Source organism: Gavialis gangeticus, unplaced genomic scaffold (genome assembly GCF_001723915.1).
Source record: "Gavialis gangeticus isolate Ggan-Ray unplaced genomic scaffold, GavGan_comp1, whole genome shotgun sequence".
Classification (NCBI taxonomy): Eukaryota; Metazoa; Chordata; order Crocodylia; family Gavialidae; genus Gavialis; species Gavialis gangeticus.
This window is the reverse complement of record NW_017729032.1, coordinates 208,873,941-208,889,654: the sequence shown is the minus strand read 5'-3', so window position 1 is coordinate 208,889,654 and position 15,714 is coordinate 208,873,941. Positions and strand designations below refer to the sequence as shown.

Here is a 15,714-nt window from a genome sequence, read left to right as displayed (position 1 = left end):
TTTTTTTTTTTTTTTTTTTTAGTGACTGTTATTGCCCATGGATGGGACTGTCCATATTTCTTTTGGCTATTGATACCTGGTGGTTTGGATGAGGTTATTAGGGAAAGGAGGAGACCTCATTTTGGGGCCCACTATGGAGTGGGGACCCCTGTGCCAGCAGGGGTGTGGCTTTTGGGGGTACACAGACCCTGGTGCCTGAAGGCATGATCTTAAAAGGCCAGGGAGGTCTGGTGCAATCTTATTTATTTGGTGGGACTAAGCAAGTCTGTCCCCTGGCCTCGAACTTGTGCCACCCTGGTTGTGGGGCTGGTGGCTAGACCTCTAGGCCAGGCTCCAAACTAGAGCAGGAAAGAGGGCTAGAGTCTCTGAGTCAAACCCTATTTGGTGGGTTTAAATGAGGAGGCCTAGGTAGAGAAAGACTGAGGTCAAGGCCTGTGGAGGCAAAAGACCCCAACCTATGAAATACAACAGGAAGGCTCCTGCTTTTAATAACCAACATAATAACTTCCATGAAGACGTGACAGGTGAGTAAAGAGCAGGATACAAGAAACCTTAGAGGGGACTCCAAAGATACCCCACATAGGGCGTGGATAACAGGGAACATGGCGCTGGGGAAAGCAACCTGTTTACAATACCCAGTTCCTGATATTAAACATGCCTATGAAGGACAACCAAAATTAGCCTTTCACTTAGGAGACCTCTTTGAAATGGTAGCTCAGGCAGCTCCTTTGCTGGTGGTACCACAAGGGAGCCATGGGAGAGGTAAAGTGCCTCACACCACTCTGTTAGGAGGCCTTCAGTTATTTGAGATGGGATGACTAGAGAGCTTTAGCTAACCTCAGTTTGCTGTCAATGCAAGATTCCTGTAGTTGGAGAGAACATCTTTTACACTTGTCTTTGACTCTCTTAGGGGAAGAGGGAAGGATAAACAGAAAAGGTTTCTTAATAAAGGGATTATTATTTTGCTACAACTTATTTCTACTTCTGTGGTGCTCTCCCATAGACGTTCAAGAGGGCAACATTTTCAGCCAGAAAGAGCCTCCTCCTTTTTAGGCTGTGGATACATCCTGGCTGTCTTAAAGAGGGAGCTGATGCTTGGGAGCCCATATCAGCTGTAACATGTCTACATAATCCTGCAGTGATACAAAATGAGCTCAGTTGCCTGAACACTGACCTGAATGAAACAGGGTTAGAGATGGAGTGATTTCTGCCACACACATTATTACAAGATCATTCAGAGGTAAGAGTTGCATCACAGCAGCTTGTATCTGCTTGATACCAATGCAACTGTTAGTCTGTCTAAACCCCTAACATGGCCAACACATGCATTCCACTGCTGTGACCTCCAGCACTATTTCATGGATTGTTCCATTTGAACAACTACAGTTATGCTCCATCACCGCAGTTCACAGATAACTTCTTAACATGAATTGCATGAATTCTGTTTTTTATTTGTAAACATTTATGTGTAGTTAATGTAATTATTTATGTGGCATAGGCAATCAGATGCTCAGAACACAGCTTCAGGTGTTGCAGTTTCCAGTTGTTTAAACAACTGGATTCAAATGAGGCAGGAAATTAAATGCAAGGTCAAACACTTTATAATCACTGATATTAGAATAGCATTTGGAAGCACCAGTTAAGGCTGAGGCCCAATTTTGCTAAGTACCATGAACATGCAAGTAAAGAAATCGTTGTTGTACAAAAGACCTTAGCGTCTAAACAGAAAAGGCAGGCAAGGGCTAAGAGGATTATTATCCCTATTTTACAGACAAGGAATTGAGCTTCTTAGCTCCATAAAGGGACTCGGATAAAGCAAGACTAAGCATTACCACACACAACTCATAGATATCTGGTTCCCAGAACATAATACACGCCACTAAATTTGACACCTAACGTCTCCATACGGTGCATGGAATGAATTATGTAAGGAGTGGGCATCCCAATAGTCAACAAGCTGTAAGGGGAATGCTTGTAAGAAATGCTGATAATAAGAGTTGTGCTTGAAATCCTAGCTTTCTCCAGAGTCTAGGCATCTATAAGACCTGAGATTCACAGCCTAACCTTTCTGCAGCTATGCACTTATTTTGTCCACTGGCCTACTGTCTCTCTTTAAACTGGTGGTGGTGGCACCCACCCACTGTTTAGAGATTAGTTTAGAGCAGTGGTTTTCAACCTGTGGTCCACAGACAATGTTCAAGGGATCCACAGAAGATGAATATGATCAGTCATAAATAAGTATGTGAATACCCACACGTACAATTTAAAGGGGCCTCCCACATCCATTCAAAAATTTCTAGGGGTCCACAAATGCAAAAAGGTTGAAAACTACTGGTCTAGAGGCTAGAGCAATCACCAAGCAAGAGGGACCTACATTTAATGTCTGAGGCCTTTTTAAACACACATTTCATGCTTCTGAGGAGTGTCTGCACTACCAGATGTTCTCCACCCTTCTTGGCAAAGCCAGGACTCTTAGACTATTGATATACTTGGCATTAAACTGTAAGCAGACAAAATGCACACAAGGTGCATCTACACGTGTGTTTTACTGAGGACCAAAATACTGGCCCCTCGTTAGCTAACTGACAACATTTTTAAATTCTGCTCAGCATATTTTTTCCTTTTTAAAAGACAAAAATAAAGAAATAAGCACACATTAGTTCAAAAGGAGTATTTAAATCTACCTGGCACCTTTTGCAGCTATACTTGTGAGGCTCAGAATCTGCACTTTCATCAGAGTTGTCGTCATTTTCCTCTGAAGAGATTCCAATTTTACCAATGAACTCTTCCCTCTGGTGGTCATCCATTAGTGCGATGTCCTGTTTAAGGTAGGGAAGGAGATTCTTTTTTACTAAATCCAATAGTTATTTCAGAGCTTAATATATCCTTTGCCCTTCTTGTATACAAACTTGTTTCATAACCAGCTATAATAACATAAAATAAAATACTTTCACATCTAATAAAATCCCTGTAAAGTGAAAATCCCCCAGTTCGTGATTAGACACATTTATTTATTAAATGACAAAGCTGTGCATATATAAAAAAAGTTACCTATAGGTTATCAGCAGGAATTAAACTGGCACATGGTTAAAGCTGTACATCATTTTAATGGCATTACTGAACAACACAGCACCTCTCAAGCTCATATTAGATCAAACAAATTGCATTTTTTCACTAAGCCACTTGAATCTTAATTGCACTAACAGGTGGGTCAAACAAATAAAACATTTCCCCACACGGATATTTTATTATTTTAAGAATTCTCACACATGGTACCCAAGAGACTATTTCAGGAACCTCCCTCCTCTCATTCACAGTTACTTAACTGCCATGTAGCAACTGTGGCAATAGCTTTCTTGAGGAGGCAAGATTAAGCAAATATTTAGTGCATCTTTCCAGATGCCTTTTTAATGCAGATAACAGCACAAAACAGAAGGAAGAGCAGCAGCAGCAGTTGACCAACTAGCTCTTTGCACACCAACAGCAAGTATCCTGTGGATTAGTACAAGAATGTCTATACTAACTAATACTCACTCTATGTAGTACCTTTCACACTTTTGAAAGCTGTAGTCCCTGTGATGTAGGCAAGCTTTCTTTTTTCTTCAGATGAGTAAAATGAGAGACTGTGGGTTAAATGGCATATCCAAGTTCTTGCAAGGTATGTCTATACCAGAGGTCAGCAGCATTTTTGGGGCAGGGTGCCAAAACACCTGCAACCTTCACTTGTTGGATGTTGGCGTGCCAGAGATGGATGGTGGGGGAGCCATGAGAGGCCAATCCTTGTTGTGGCAGCGCATCCCCAGCCCTTTCCCTACCATCCACCTGAGATGCACATGCCAAGCAAAATATCTTTGCACACCACTTTCTGGCAACTGTGCTGGGGGTTGCTTACCTGTGGTCTATACTGCAATCATATAGTGCAGTCCCAGAAGCAACTGCAGGACACTGCAAGCATACCTGAGCTAGTTCAATAGTCCAGCTGCTACAATGCAGCATGGAGCTAAGAAGCAAGATAAAATAGATTATGCTGATACCACAAGTTACACTGCTCCTTGTACCCAAGCCAGCTAGCTTAAAACTAGCAGGGATATGGAAGCAACTGCAATGTTGTTGGATAAGTGCAGTGCAGAACTGCAGAGTGTCAGTGGCCAATCTGGATTTGAACTAAGCCATCCTCCTGACTCCCTGGGAGTTTTTTTTCTGTAACCATGTGCTTTTTTGTAACCATTAGACAGCACTCCCCCTCCATGTAATCTACCCTTTGATACTTACAGGGATGGCCTCTTTGGCTCTCCTGCTTCAGTCCCCTCCCCCAGCATAAGAATCATAGAAAATGAGGGTTGGAAGGGAGCTCAGGAAGTCATCTAGCCCAACCCCCTGCTCAAAGCAGGACCACCCTAAACTATATCATCCTACCCAAGGTTTGTCTAGCTGTGTCTTAAAACCCCCCGAGGATGGAGATTCCACAAACTCTCTGCAGATAAACTGCATTTAACCATGTGTTGCATGAAGGTGTGCTGCAAAGGCTTCAATTTAAAGAGAAAGCCCCTCCCAACCATTAATGCAGTTTGAGATGCCAAAGGGAAGTTCTGGTTTGGATCCAGAACGCATACCAGCTCCCACCATATACATAGATGCACCTAGCCACTTACCCTTTTAGAACCGGTTTCCAATAACATACAATATAGAATCATAGAAGTAGGGTCGGAAGGGACCTTGTAGATCTTCAAGTCTGACCCCCCGGCCTGGGCAGGAGAAAAACTGGACTCAAATGGGTCCAGCCAGGTAGGCATCAAGCCTCCTCTTAAAGACCCCCAGGGTAGGAGCCAGCACCACTTCCCTTGGAAGTTGGTTCCAACTCCTAGCCGCCCTAACTGTGAAGTAGTTCTTGCAGATGTCTAATCTAAACCTACTCTCCAATAACTTGTGTCCATTATTCCTTGTTATGCCAGGGGGGCGCTAGGGGAAACAGTGTCTCCCCCAATCCCTTCTGGTCCCCCCTAGTGAGTTTATAGACAGTCACCAGGTCCCCATATAGCATATGTTCTTTATCAAAATATTAACAACCTACCTTAAAATGAACATGAATATGGTCTCTAAGCACATCCACCCTGAAAAATTTACGTCCACAGATTTCACAGGTATACTTCTTGTCTCCATGTGTCAGAAGGTGTTTGTTCATATTGCTCCTACATGAAAAGACCTAGAGAGGAAGAAAACATGGAAGGAATTTTTCACATCTAAAGGAACACTGGGGCTATTCTTGATTTATTTTGCAGTTGGCACAGGGCATATTTAATACTGCTTTCCTACAGATACTGCTTCTGGGCTGGATGACATACATGTCTGTATTCAACAGCAGAGTTCTCATCATCTGTTCAGTACTGGAGTGATGCAAAAATCTATTAATACTACAAAATATGCATATATAGGCACCCAAAGCGTTCACAGATATTTTTTCTTACCAGGTGAGACAGAATGATATAGACTACGTTAGGAGAAATAAGGGAGGATTCTTCTGTCTGTTACTGACACTTAAGTAGAGTTAACAAAAAATAAAATCACTATTAACTTGAAGTGAGCTCTTACGTATGAAAACTTATGCATCTCTGATTCAGTTAGTCTATAACAGGTGGTTCTCAACCTTTTTAGTCAAGGCACCCCCAAATAGACTCAAGGGAACCCTAGGAAAATGCCAATTTTTAGCTTTCACTTGTTTTTGACTACAGAAAAATAAAAAAAAGCAATTTTGCAGTTGCAAACAACTCAAAAATAACACAACAGGTCAGAACGTTTTTAACGTTATGGATTCCTATTTGAAATATTTGGGCCTGTGAATTGTGTGCATATACACCCAACAGTGACATTGTACGGTGCCCCACAACACCCATGAAAGCATCTCAGGGTACCCCAAAGTAGAAAAGCCTTATCCTGGATTCAAGTACAGGAGCCAAAGATCAGAAGCCAGAGTCACAGCGGTTCTTGCTGCTGCCTGGCTGGGGCCAAGGTGGCTTACACATGTGGGAGAGAATGGAGAGTGTGAGGCAAACTGTGTGGTGCAGGGAGGGAGCAAAGGGGTGCACATGGGGCAGACCCCATGGTGTGAGTGGGTGGGGAGGGGTTGGACCTGAGAGGAGGAAGGGGGAGACTACAGCAGGAGAGAAGCTGTAGTGTCTATGACTCCAGTCCTGACCCAGGGCAGAGACCTGGGCCAAAGCCAGAGCTGCTGCTGCTGCTGTTCCTGACTGGTTGGGGCCAGGGCTACAATGTGATCTGTGCCCGAGGCTGGAGCCAGAGCTACCGCATATGGTAAACTTAACTTAATCCAGACTAAGAGAGGTAATGGACAGACAGACATCTCTGCAGAATTAGAGTTCATAACATTTGTCCATAAGGCTTTGTTTAACATAACTTTAAATGCTCAACACAACCAACTACAGAGCCTGTGCTGGAACTCCATACCTGCCACTGATAGATTTTTGGTACTTGAATGCAAAGCTTCACTGCATGCACTGGCAAAGAGGCCTACCTTTCCACACACAGGGCATCCTGATGGTTCCTTCTTGTAGCGGACCAGGTTCTCTGTGCTGTGCTCAAAATCTTCTCTTTTCACGCGCCTCACCCCTTAATGGAACAGCCCCCATCAAAAAAAATACAAATAAAATAAACCATGGTTTCCTGTCTAAACTGTATGACACTTTGACTAAACACTATGCAGAACAGTGATACACAGAAGTAGTGCTCTCTGCACAATTTAGACTCCTAATGAAAGGATCAGTGCTTACTTAAAATGGTGAGAAGTGGCTTAAAAGTACAAGAGATTTGTTGAAGATGCATTTCATTTTCCTATTTGTTGGTGTGTCAAATAGGTACTCAAAATTAGGATTTCCTAGGCCTGTAAATACTGGGAGCTTTGAAGGAGAGGAACAGGGATGGATCAGTCTGGACAGGTCCTGCATAAATATTCTGCCTTGACATGCACTCTGTAATTGTGAGAGAGGATACTGGGCTACAGGGAGCTTCACCTGACTCAGCATGGCGTTTTTCATGTTCTTACCATACCAAATGTCTACTGTAAAAACCCCTCCAACCAACCAAAAGCCCAGTGGGAGCTGCTGGTGCTCAGCAACCCTACAGTTGGCCTCTTCATGTTCAGTGAGGATACCTATTGCCCCCAAAGCAACTTTCAAGAGGAAAATAAGGGCTCTTGCTTCTATTTCTGAGGAGAGAAGAGGTTCTATGACAATGTCTCTGCACCTTCTGCCATCAACACTCAAAGTGGGGGATGAGGCTATTGGCATGGAGAACAGAACCATGCCCAATTCCATGGTGGGGCTTGGACCCCAGACTGCCTTAACTATGTCCTGTTCTAAATTACTGATAGTACCATCCCCAAAATGCAGAGCAAACTCCAAGTGATAGATTAAGAGGTAGAGATTTTGTTGCATATTTTTTTTTTAATCTTTTCTCTCTGACTGTCAGCTCGAAGGATTAGTGGCCTACTTTTCTAAATGTGCTGAACACCTGCTGTTCCTGTGGACTTCAATGGAGATTTGGGGTTCTCAGTTCTTATGGTCTTATTTTCTGACCTGGAATCAAGCATGAAGTGTTTATCTTTTGTGTTGGTCTTAAACCCACTTGTATTCTTCCAAATGGATTTGTACTTAGTTGCTATTGCCTTATTCACAATGGAAAACAGCAGCTCATTGAACAAACTTTCCAGGTGCCACAGACATTTCAAAAGGCACGTAGATTTTTAAGGCCAGAAGAGGTCATTATGATCACCTAAGGCTGACACAGAATCACAAAAAATTAGGGTTGGAAGGGACCTCAGGAGGTCATCTAGTCCAACCCCCTGCTAAAAGCAGACCAGTCCAGCCAGGCTTTGTCAAGTCAGGCCTTAAAAAGCTTTAAGAATGGAGATTCCATCACCTCTCTAGGTAAGCTGTTCCAGTGCTTCACTACCCTCCTAGAAAGTTTTTCCTAATATTTAACCTAAACTTCCCTTACTGCAACTCGAGACCATTGCTCCTTCTTCTGACATCTGCCACCACTGAAAACAACTAGCTCCATCCTCTTTGGAACCAGCCTTTGGATAGTTAAAGGCTGCTATTGAATCTTGCTCTCAACGCACCCCCCACCTTCTCTTTTGCAGACTAAAGATAATTCTGCAGTCCCAGTTCCCCTACACTCCTCATAAGTCATACGCCCCACCCTCCTAACCATTTTCATTGCCCTCTATTGGACTCTAACTGTCCACATCTTTTCTGTAGCAGGGAACCCAAAACTGGACACAGTACTCCAGATGTGGCCTCACCAATACAGAATAGAGTGGAATAATTACTTCCTTCAATCAGCTGGCACACACCTACTAATGCAGCCCAGAATGCTGTTAGCCTTTGTGGCAGCAGAGGCACACTGTTGACTCATATTCAGTTTACTGACCACTGTAACCCCCAAGTCCTTTTCTGCAAAGCTGCTGCTTAGCCACTTGGTCCCAAGTATGTAGTGATGCATGGGATTCTTCCGACCTAAGTGCAAAATGTTGCACTTGTCCTTATTGAACCTCATGAGATTTCTTTTGGCCCAATCCTCCAATTTCTCTAAGTCACTCTGAATCCTAGCCCTAATCTCCAGCACATCTACTACTCCCCCCAGCTTGGTGTCGTTTACATACTTGCTGAGGGTGCAATCCATCCCATCTTCCAGATGGTTACTGAAGATATTGAACAAAACTGACCCTCAGACCGACCTTGGCGCACTCCACTTGATACAAGCTGCTAACTACATAGAGATCCACTGATCACTTTGAGCCCAACAATCCAGCCAGCTTTCTATTCACCTTACAGTCCATTCATCCAACCCATATTTCCTCAGCTTGCTTGCAAGAAATATATGGGACACTGTATCAAAAGCCTTGCTAAAGTCAAGGTATATCATGTCCACTACTTTTCCTGCATCCACAGAGCCAGTCATCTCATCATAGAAGGCAATCAGGTTGATCAGGCATGACTTGCCCTTGGTGAATCCATGCTGACTGTTTTTGATCATCTTCTTCTCCTCCAAGTGCTTAGAAATGGATTCCTTAAGGACCTGCTCCATGATTTTTCCAAGGATTGAAGTGAGGCTGACTGGTCTGTAGTTCCCTGGATCGCCCTCCATCTCTTTCTTGAAGATGGGCACTATATTTGCCCTTTTCCAATCATCCAGGATATCCCGCAATAGACATAAGTTTTCAAAGATAATGGCCAGTAGCTCTGCAATTACATAGGCCAACTCCCCTAAGCACACTTGGATGCACTGCATCCAGCCCTATAGACTTGTAAACATCCAGCTTTTCTAAATAGTCCCTGATGGCTACACACCTTCTCCCCAGACTGTGCTGCCCAGTGCAGTAGCCTGGGAGCTGAACCTGCCCGTGAAGACCAAGGTAAAAAAAGCACCGAGTACTTCAGCCTTTTCCTCAACATCTGTCAGTAGGTTGCCTACCCCATTCAGTAAGGGACCCACACTTTCTCTGACTTTTCTTTTGTTGCTAACATACTTATAAAAACTAGGGCTGTGCAAAGCTTTGGTCACTGATTTGACTTGGCAGAGATTTGCCTTGATTCGGCGGCCGAATCTCCGAATCCAAATTGAACCAGGAGTCCCTTTAAATTGAATCTGTTCAGCCTCCACAAGAGAAGGCTGAGGGGGGGGATCTAGTGGCCTGTTACAAACTAGTCAGGGGGGACCAGCAGGCATTGGGGGAGTCCCTGTTCCCCCGAGCACTACCAGGAGCGACTAGGAATAACAGTCACAAGCTGGCAGAGGGTAGATTTAGGCTAGATATCAGGAGGCGCTACTTCACGGTCAGGGCGGCTAGGATCTGGAACCAACTTCCAAGAGAAGTGGTGCTGGCTCCTACCCTGGGGGTCTTTAAGAGGAGGCTAGATATACACCTTGCTGGGGTCGTTTAACCCCAGTACTCTTTCCTGCCATGGCAGGGGGTCGGACTAGATGATCCACTCAGGTCCCTTCTGACCCTGGAAACTATGAAACTCTATGAATAGAACTGGAACCCTCTGAACCAGTTTGGAGAGATTCAGTGATTGGGACATAGACACAACTTTAAATGTTTTTTCTATATACCTCAAGGTACCAGATGGCTTGTAAATGCTGAGCTGGTGGGGCAGATGGAGCATCCCACAGGAGTGTGGGGGGGGGAGGGTCCCCAGTGCACTTGGCGGCAGACCCATAAGCGGAACAGAAGTACTTCCAGTCCACTTCTGGGTCTGCGGAGGAGCACATGGGGGACACCCCCACCAGCTCCGGGGGGGGCATCCAGGGTCCCCCCATGGCTGATCACCAAGCCAGGGAGGAGCAGGGTGGCACCTGCGGGCTCAGCGGCAGACCCGGAAGTGGACCAGAATTACTTCCGGTCTACTTCTCGGTTTGCCACTGAGTATGCAGGGGGCCCCCCCGACTCGTGTGGGATGCTCCATCCACCCCACCATTGCAGCATTCACAACCCACACCTGGTACCTCGAGGTATGTAGAAAAAACATTTAAAGTTGTGTCTATGGTTGAATTGCCGATTCTCCGAATCAGCATCGAATCATCAGATTCAGATTTGGCCAAATCAAATCGGGACAGCGAACCAAATCAATGAATTGAATCTGTTCCTGATTCGGGCTGAATCCGAATCAAATACAGCCCATTTCACACATCCCTAATAGAAACCCTTCTTGTTACCCTTCATGCCCCTTGACAGCTGTAACTCCAGTTACACTTTGGCCTTCCTGATTTCATCCCTGCATGCCCAAGCAATATTTTTATACTCCTTCCTAGCCATCTGTCCAAGTTTCCACTTCTTGTAAGCTTCCTTTTCATGTTTAAGCTCACTGAAGAGTTCGCTGCTAAACCAAGCTGGTCGCCTGCCATATTTGCTATTCTTCCTATACATCAAGACAGTTTGTTCCTGCAACCTCAGTTAAGTTTCTTTAAAATACAACCTATGTAATGCATCCTATGTAACAGACCACAATATTTTTATCTGGAAACTAATGTGTTAAATGCAGCCATTGATAGCTAGATTGGAGCATTTCTTCTAAAAAAAAAAAAGCATTCAAATGTGATCTCAGTACTCAAAGGAATGAAGTAGTTACTTCCATGATTCACTACACTTGGGACACAGGCAGACAGATAATTGTACTGTTCTAAAGGGATGTAGGTGACATAGCGCTCATCAGCAAACCTCTTGAAACTATTTTGTCTGTCTACCCCCATCTGAGAATAAGTAAAAAATAAACCATGGTTGTTTAACCCCTTTCATTAAGGGGTAAAGCTGTCTCAGTTCAAAGTTCCACTTGCCGTGGGACAGGAATGAACAAACAAAACAGCTGAAATGCAGTAAGCTCCTATGTCCCTTTTAAAAAGGGCATAATTATTGTGTGCCCATATCCTCATTTGTTAGCAACTGGTTACACCAGCTACACAAGATTAAGCTGATTTTGAGATGATAGCTAGTATCCAGAGGAGAGTGAGACACAAGCATTGACTTAGTCCTCCTTAGCTAAGTAACACTACCAGGGTGATGGGTGGCTTTATCCTGAGTATACTTACCTTCCAAGTGTCTCCGCTGATGATCCAACATGACATCTTTCCTGTAGAACATTTTATTGCAGATTTCACATGAAAATTTCTTATCTCCATGCTTTTTCTTGTGTTTTGAGAGGTTACTGTTTGTCGAGAAGAATCTGAAACACATCTCACACTGGAACGTCTTGTCATCTGTTGGCAAAGCAAAGAAAGCAATCCTTCTCAAATGAAAACATCAGAAAGGAAGTCACTTCTACGATTAGGTGTAGAATTGCTCTTTCCAGGCTACACCTATGCCACTTTCCTAGTACTTCTAAAGGTGCTGTTCTTGAGCCCGTACCTGCCCACCCACTCCAGTTCTGCACATGCCACACCTGAAAAACAAGGCAGTGAAGCCACTCTGGCAGCACCCACCACTGCTGACAAGGACAATGAAAATAGAGTAGCAGTTGGGGGTGGAGTGGCAGGGGCCAGGGAACAATTTCACTACTGCAGTATCGGGTTTGGAACAAGCAAAGCAGGAGCAGGACATGCTCGAAAACAGCACCCCTAGGACACTATTTAGATATACCTATAATTGGTGCATTTGGATCAAGGAGAATGCAGGCAAGAAACAGGCTGCTAGTTGTAAGATGGTCTTGTAAGTTTTTCTTTCTACTAAAAAATAAAACTACCAGCCCACTTGACATCACAAGGTCATGTCTCCCTCTAAGAACAACTGGAAGGCAGCTTGACTGAAATTCCCTTCTCTTTATCACATAAAAGGCAAGAATTCACCAAACCACTCCAAAGAGAAACACACAGTAAATCTTTAAGATAACTTGAACACTGATTCTGGCAGGGTAAGCTTTTCATGTGAAGCTTTATTTCTACTACCTGAAATACATAACCATTCTGCCTAGAGTGAGTCCTACCTTTCCCTAAAACAATGTTCTATTTGGAAGTGAAAGAAGAACTGCTGCATCTGAACAGTAGCGCACCAAGTCCAGCATCTGGTTAAGGGCAGCTGACAGAACCAGAAGCCTCAATTGAAGGTACAAAGCCCTTATAACAAATTACATATCTTCATGGGAAGTTTATGCCTAATCCAGTAGTTGGGAAAGTATAAGGGAGTATGACATTTTCACTGGGGCAAGAGAGGAGAAAGAATTAAGTCTTTTAAGAACAGTTTCAAAATGGATGTTAGTTTTGGAAAGAAACAACGTTGTATTGCTTCCATTTGATGAAGGCAGATTTCTGGGCTGCAGCTGGGACAGCAGGGGCATTGAGGCCAGAGAGAGAAAGTGGCAATGCAGATGCTGCTTCCAGCTGCCTGAATCCAGTACAGCACCACACTGGTCACTGTACTATAGAATTAAATTAATTTTGCTCTGCAGCAAAAGTGGAGCAGATATATGACACATCAACTTATACCAGTGTAAGTCAGGCCACCCTGGGGTAAAAATTCCCCTCAAAAAATGAAGAGCAATTATACAGTGATGTAAAGTATACTAACATAGGCCACATATAGATATTCAGTTAATAGATATTGTTCAGAATTTCAGATGTTCAGAATTTTTCTCCCAGAGTAAAAATGGCTACTCAAGGAAAAAATAACCTGGGACCAACCAGGGTTAAATCACTCTTAAGACTTTCTTCTCAGAGAGTGAATGCCTGTACATATTCTCTTCTGAGAGAAACTACAGCACAGTGTAACTCCAGCAACCCAGGGTGCTTTGCTCTCCACCTCTCCCCATGAGAAAGTATGTTGCTTGATGAACTCTGCTTCTGCAGGCAAGCAGGGAACAAACATGCTCCCTTCATGACCCCTATAATGTGCTGCAGGGAGACTGTGAGCAGTCTGGGTCGGTCAATCAGGGCTGCTCTGTGTACTCCTTCCTCCCTTTCTGTCTCTAGGCAGACATAGAGCCTGTAGAGATGTGCATAGGGTCCCCCTGATTGTGCAGTCAGCCCTGCAAACTCTGCTGCTTGGGGGCTCACCATTCAGGCATCTTTGGGTAAGTTTTTCTATCAGGAGAACAACTCTGGGAGAACTCTCCAAGATTATTTGAATATATGTATGCAGCCATAATGGTATGTGTCCAGTCCCCTAGTCAATTGCTCCCTGCCGCCTGGTGACCAAATTCTGTAACAGTATCTACTGTAGGCAGACCAGGTTGGCAGAGCTAATTGTTCAGCCACTCCTTACTACGGATTAAATTAATTACAATAAAATCAGAGATACATTACTAGCTAGGTATCTGAACTCTTAATGCTTAGTTTTAGAAAAAGTAAATTGGAAGTTGTGACTGGATACCTGAGAGACAGCTGGAGATGTGAGACTGGAGAGAAGGAAGGAAATAAAATATAATGCCGAAGTAGAACTGTCTGAAATAATGTTTCATAAGGAAACAGCAAGTTGTTTATTTTAATCTTTTGTGCTGTGATAGCATGATAAATATTAAGCCCAAGAGACTACCTTTCCCTCCTGGTTGCTAGGGTGATGCACTATATGACATACCCCTGAAAGAGCTAAGATTAGATAACTTTGAGGGTAAGTGGTTCTTATCACCTGTTCTGCAATTGTGGAATTCCAATGCACTCTCTATCCGAAAGGCCTTTTCACACGTAGCACACTTGAATCTGTACTCACTGTCAACCTGAGAATTGCCAATGTTCAAGAGAGGAAGAGAAAAAAAACAAGTCATTTCACAATGGAGAAAGAGAAAATCCGCAAAGAAATCCAGATGGCTTTTCAATACTTTCAGTCTTCTGATTTTATTCAAATGGGGAATTTTTTTCCCTTTTAAAACATTAAAAAATCATCTCAATGGAGGAGTCTTACTTCTGAACCCTGCGTAAAAAGTACCATTGTTCTTACTGGTTGATAAAAAGAGACGTTAGGTGTGCGTGGTTAGCAATCTCTGGCTATTTTCAAGCTTGTATGGAGGTATCTGATTTAGGAAAAAATCAAGATGTCACCAGACTCATCATCAGGCTCCAATAACATTCTTGGCATCAGTTGCCAACAACTGGAATACTTAGCACTGGATGCAAAGCCCTCTGAAGTCAATAGAAAGACTCTTGGGCTGCTTGCAGATGTTAAAACAAACAAGTGCGTTTTACGGAAGATGTAGCGCACTACTTGAATCCAGCTCCACAGCATCTGTATAGATTGGGCACTTTAGCAGGGCTTTTTGGCTCTTTCAGCTAAAGCTGATTCAATCAGCTATTAGATGAAAGCACCAAAAAAGCCCCATTAAAGTACCTGACCTATCAAGATGTCAGACAAGCCACGCACTGGGCATGCACTGGGCTCGGCATGAGAGCGCATGGAATTTAAAGTAAAGTGCTAGTTTTTGGGGGGTTTTATTTTTTTTTTTTAACACTGCAAGCAGCCTTGGCGCTCTTAGTGTTTTATTATATTATCTGTATTGCATTAGCACTAAGACACCCTGGTCAAGGATTGGGGCTCCACTGCAAGCATAAACGCACTCAAACACACACACGTGTGTTGTGTGTGTGTGTACACATATACATATGTCTTTTATAGATTTAGATTACAATAGGGTAGAAGTGGTTTTGCTTCTGTTACATGTTGCTATCCACACATGTATGTATATACATGTGCATGTATGTATGCGTATTTATGTACACACGTGCGCAAGCCCGATACACCAGAAGCTGTCCTGCTTCTGTTATAATCTATATCTACAAAAGACGGAGACAGAAATGGGACTGGTGGGCAAGACAATAGTAAAAAAATTCTATTTGGTGTAAGTAGCAGTCAGAGCTTACCTCTGGATACGGCCCTCAGCCTGCAGCTATCTCCAGTTCAGTGACCCTCTTTCCTGCAGATTCTTGCATGCTATGCAACCATTCTGCATACAGCTGAACCACACTCCCCAAATAACATCCTACATTTCTTCATACATTTCCACCCATACTCATGAAAAGTCATTTCCACTCACTTCATTCCTGCTGTGTTTGTATGAAACATGCTGCTTCAGGCTCTCTTTACGGCTGAATAGCTTGGCACATTCTTCACATTTAAATAGTTTGTCACCTAAGGGATCAATCAAGATAGAACAGAGTCAGAGGCTGATGTAATCAACTCCACATGGAACACCTAAAAAAAAAAAAAAAAAGCGGGGG

General features: G+C 43.5%; 1 protein-coding gene across 4 annotated transcripts in view; it reads right to left on the bottom strand.

Annotated features, from left to right (window-relative positions):
• The window catches only part of PRDM15 (PR/SET domain 15), a 60,342-nt gene that overhangs the window by 17,505 nt on the left and 27,123 nt on the right, over window positions 1–15,714 (bottom strand). For all 4 annotated transcript variants that reach the window (XM_019525078.1, XM_019525081.1, XM_019525080.1 and 1 more), the window contains 6 exons: window positions 15,531–15,625; window positions 14,132–14,219; window positions 11,605–11,772; window positions 6,530–6,624; window positions 5,072–5,203; window positions 2,685–2,819 (listed from right to left, as the gene is read on the bottom strand). In XM_019525078.1, coding sequence (XP_019380623.1) covers window positions 2,685–2,819; window positions 5,072–5,203; window positions 6,530–6,624; window positions 11,605–11,772; window positions 14,132–14,219; window positions 15,531–15,625 — 713 coding nt within the window. The remainder of the gene's footprint in view (window positions 1–2,684; window positions 2,820–5,071; window positions 5,204–6,529; window positions 6,625–11,604; window positions 11,773–14,131; window positions 14,220–15,530; window positions 15,626–15,714) is intronic.